The 4,630-nt window shown below is 37.1% G+C and overlaps 1 protein-coding gene across 1 annotated transcript in view; it reads left to right on the top strand.

Moving 5' to 3' along the window:
- The window catches only part of NPS (neuropeptide S), an 8,993-nt gene extending 6,871 nt beyond the window's left edge, over positions 1-2,122 (top strand). Inside the window, 1 exon segment of the mRNA XM_087965679.1 lies at positions 1,910-2,122. Coding sequence (XP_087821805.1) covers positions 1,910-2,122 — 213 coding nt within the window.
- The last annotated feature ends 2,508 nt before the right edge of the window (positions 2,123-4,630 follow it).

Below are 4,630 nucleotides of genomic sequence, written 5' to 3'. Positions count from 1 at the left end.
CAAGAACAAAGAATCATAGTTCCCATACATACACAAATAAATAAACACCCCCTAATCTCTAAGAATGATAAGTACAACTTTGCTTGCAGCATTAACATTGAAGGTGGCCACATATCCTGTTTTACAAATGTTATTCCTTTATTTAGTCTCCTGTTTGAGAAGTTGCCTAGTCCAACATTTGTATAAAAATCAAGAATTATAAGGAGAAGAAACATTGGACCCTGTCTTTCAGGAGGACTTGGGCAACAGGCTCAGATATATCTGATTGTGATCTTCCCCGTGTTGCATTTCTAACTAACTGAGCAGTGGTGGGATTCAAATTATTTTACTATCGTTTTTGTGGGCATGGCTTGTGATGGATGGCAATTGAAAAGATTTTCTATGCATCAGAAGTTATTATATACAACCCAGAGGTGGTATTCAGCAGGTTCTGACCAGTTCAGGGGAACTGGTAGTGGAAATTTTGAGTAGTTCGGAGAACCGATAAATACCACCTCTGACAGCCTCTGCCCCCATCTATTCTCTTCCTCCTGAATCCCAGCTAATTGGCTGGGTCTTCTTTGGTTGCCCTGCACCAGAGAAGGGATCTGAAAAGCAGCTTAGTGGAGTGGGAAAGGAATGGGGATTTTGCAGTAACCTTCCTTTAGGAGTGGGGAGGGAATGGAGATTTTACAGTATCCTTCCCCTGCCATGCCCACTAAGCCACGCTCATAGAACCAGTAGTACAATTTTTGAATCCCACCACTGATACAACCATATGTTCCTCAGATTGCTGGTGACAAAAGCAGTCCTGCATCATTATGATGCAAGCTCCATCCTTTTTATACACGTTTTAAACAGAGCTTGCCTCATCGCAATGCTGCAGTATCACTTTTGTCCAAATTTTGACTAGTCTTGGTTGATTCTGTATGCAAAGTTTTCTTTTATCCTTTTTCCCCCATGGGGAGGGAAATGTGAATACTTCCATCTGTTCATACAATACTGTATATGTTTCTGAGTTGTGTTAGAAATACTCTGGCCAGCTCTTGGGCAACCCTTGAGTACAAACAATCTGTTTCCAGGATCTCATTGAACATTCCTTTTTCTTCCTTCTTGCTTGCATTGCATTCTCAGTAGGCCCCACTGTAACTATATATCCAAAGTCCCAATGAGGGCAACATTTGTCCTTAAGAAGTTAAAAGTCTGGTACACTCAACTTCTTGGTGTTGCTCATATGACCTCAAAGTCTGAAAAAGAGGCACAAGAAATTGCAATTTGCCTTGGTCTCCCTCATATCAAGAGCCATCCTTCCAGGAAGAATTACTGCTTAGTATCTCTTAGCTTTTTGCCTTCCAAGGAAAAGTCCAAATATGGTGAATGGACATGAAGGCAAGGGTTGCTTTTCCTTCAAAACTCTTGGGCCTCAAACGAAATAATAAACGGTTAGGCAGATATATGTATAAGTGTATAAGAAAAGGTATAAATTTCTAGTTTTGAATCACAGGAAGTTGTACAGCAGGTGCACAAATAATACATATGTCCTGAGCTTTCTGAAATCCCAAAGACCGAGTGAAAGGATCCACACAAAAAGTGCCTGTTTTGTATTCACAAGTTGTAGCTATGTGAAGCTGATGTTCTTGGCAAGAAGATTATTGCTAGATTATTCCTTGCATTCCCTACTCCTGTCCCGCAACTGTTTTCAAGGAAAGCCAAACAACGGAGCACCATTTGATTACAATATTATTATATTACAATCTGCAATATAGGTAGACATTCCAGGAAAAAAACACCTCAATATTCAAGTGGTAATACAAATTCATCCATACCTTTTACAGCCTAAACAGGTTTATCTATGCCTATACATGTGAGAATGGCTGTCCTACACACATAAATTGGTAACTTATTTTCTCATCCATTTTTTAATCTTCAGAGGAATAATCCCCTTTATATGAATTGCCAGCTGCCCAGGAAATCTGATTGCCTCTTCCTGCTGCTTCTGAATGGCTGCCTTGCCAAGATGGATGGATCTGAAGAACTAGCTTTGTTCAGTTCCTTTCTGGAGAATTCTGATATTAAAAGATCTTTTCGAAACCGAGTTGGATCGGGAATTTAAAAAATATCCTTTCGAAGAGCCAAGTCATAAACAGCTGCCTAAAGAAATACTCATAAAGCTGAATCTATAAAGTTAAAATGGATGTGCTTAAAATTGTTTGTGGTGCATGAATGAATCCAATAAAACAAATGTATCAGTTTGTTCATAATGAAAGCAGATGTTTACTTGAAATGGTGCAAGCCAAATGAAGCAAATGTGGTCATTCAAAACATTTTTGTTAGAATATCGTACAATTTTGCATTTATGTAAAAGTGATTTTCAGCTTAATTCCTCCTTACAAATTTTATATTTACCCCAAAATTGAGGCCTTCGGGATCTCAAGATGAGATAAACTTTATCTCTGCCTCTAATTTCATTTCTACAACAGTCCTATGAAGTTGTTTGTGCTGAAAGATAATATAGGGACTTACAATGAAGTTTACGATTGCCAGGCTGAACCTGGTTTTTCCCAATTCTAGTCCAATCATAAATGGATCTATATGGGGTTGAAAATACAAAGTGAAGGAAGCAAGTTTTCAAAAACTAAGTTTATTATAGTAATATGGAATAAAATGGTTGTGGGCCATTCAGTTAGAACACTGATACACCTGGTAGATGTATCCTCAAATGTATTTCATGCAACTTATGAAGTTTAGCAAATAAGTTTTGATTTCTATTTACAAACATTCTGTGGTAGAATAGAAATGATTCTATTTTTTTAGGTCTTTTTTTTGGGGGGGTGCAGTATAGAAAGAGACCTGGTTAGCTGTAAACTCAATAAACATTGTAGATTTTTGTCAACAAGGAAAGGTCATCTGCTGAAATACATTAGTAGTGTGACTTTTACCTTGTGGCCAATTCCTTAGAGAAATGATATAACAAACTGAGCATGCTTGCATAGAGATGTTATGAAAGCATTTATTTGTTGTGACACACTTTGATACAAAAAATATGGAATAATTACAACACTTATCTTAAATGTAAAAAACTGAAATATTATTGGAAAAAATATGTGGACACAGAAAAATAACATTCATTTGTTTGGTATACAATAACTGAATAGTATAATCCATCAGTGTTTTATATGTATAAAGACAGTGTACGTGTTTCTGGACATTTGGGGGGGAGGTTTGTGGCAAAACAAAAGGTTTGTGTGTTTCTAATGCACTTGAAGTCAGCATAGCAGGATAATACAGTTTTCTGTATTTTGAGTATTCAAATGGGTCTGAGGCATGTGCATGAGAGATCGATTCAAAGTTATAAGCTTAATGGTCAGCTTAAGAATAAATAAATAAATTTGCTGTCCAAGTAACATTTAATCAAGACTTTAAAGTTAAACAGGAGATTTCTGATTTTCCCCAAACTTCTTTTAACATCAAAGCAGATCTGACCCACTTTATTTATTTTTTTTATTATTTTTTTTATTTTGATTTGCCAATTGTTTACAAGATAATAAGTATAAATGTATACATAGTTGTGAATACATGAAATGGGTACATATAAGAAAAATAAAAGAATAAGAGAAACAATAGGACAGGGACGGTAGGCACGTTGGTGCGCTTATGCACGCCCCCTACAGGCCTCTTAGGAAAGGGGTGAGGTCAATAGTAGACAGTCTAAGGTTAAAGTTTTTGGGGTTTGGGGAAGAAACTACAGAGTCGGGTAGAGTATTCCAGACATTGACCACTCTATTGCTGAAGTCGTATTTCCTGCAATCAAGTTTGGTGCGGTTTACTTTGAGTTTGTATCTATTGTGTGCTCTTGTGTTGTTATGGTTGAAGCTGAAGTATTCATTGACAGGTAGGACATTGCAATGTATGATTTTATATACCATGCTTAAGTCAGACCGAAGACGGCGTAATTCAAGGTTTTCTAGTTCTAGAATTTCAAGTCTGGTGGCATAAGGTATTCTACAACGAGTAGAGGAGTGGAGAACTCTTCTTGTGAAATATTTCTGGACTTTCTCAATTGTGCTAATATCAGATACGTAATGTGGGTTCCAGACTGATGAACTGTATTCGAATATTGGTCTAGCAAATGTTTTGTATGCTCTGGTTAGTAGTGTGATATTACCAGAGAAAAAGCTACGTAGGATTAGGTTAACAACTCTTAATGCCTTTTTGGCTATGTAGTTGCAGTGGGCTCTAACACTTAGATCATTAGAGGTGAGTATTCCAAGGTCCTTTACAGAGCATGGGTCATCAACAAGATCTTGACTATTCAGCTTGTATTTTATTTTCTGATTTTTTTTGCCAATATGTAAGACAGAGCATTTATTTGTTGAGATTTGAAGTTGCCATTTGTTTGACCATTCTTTTTGTAGGGTAGCAGTATTGTCTGTGGCATTGAACAGCTTTACATCATCAGCGAAGAGAACGCAATTGCTCTTAATATGATCACAGAGGTCGTTTATGTAGAGTATGAAGAGAGTTGGTCCTAGAACACTGCCTTGGGGAACACCACTATTGACAGGTACTGGATTTGATAGGATGCTCCCGATTTTGACCATTTGTTGTCTGTTTGACAGGAATGCTTCTATCCAGTTATTCAGTTGTCCAG

Source organism: Notechis scutatus, chromosome 4 (genome assembly GCF_049901735.1).
Source record: "Notechis scutatus isolate UNSWTSFEM ecotype Mainland chromosome 4, rNotScu1.2, whole genome shotgun sequence".
NCBI lineage: Eukaryota > Metazoa > Chordata > Lepidosauria > Squamata > Elapidae > Notechis > Notechis scutatus.
Note: the sequence above shows the minus strand (reverse complement) of the source record. Positions and strands in the feature narration are given on the sequence as shown.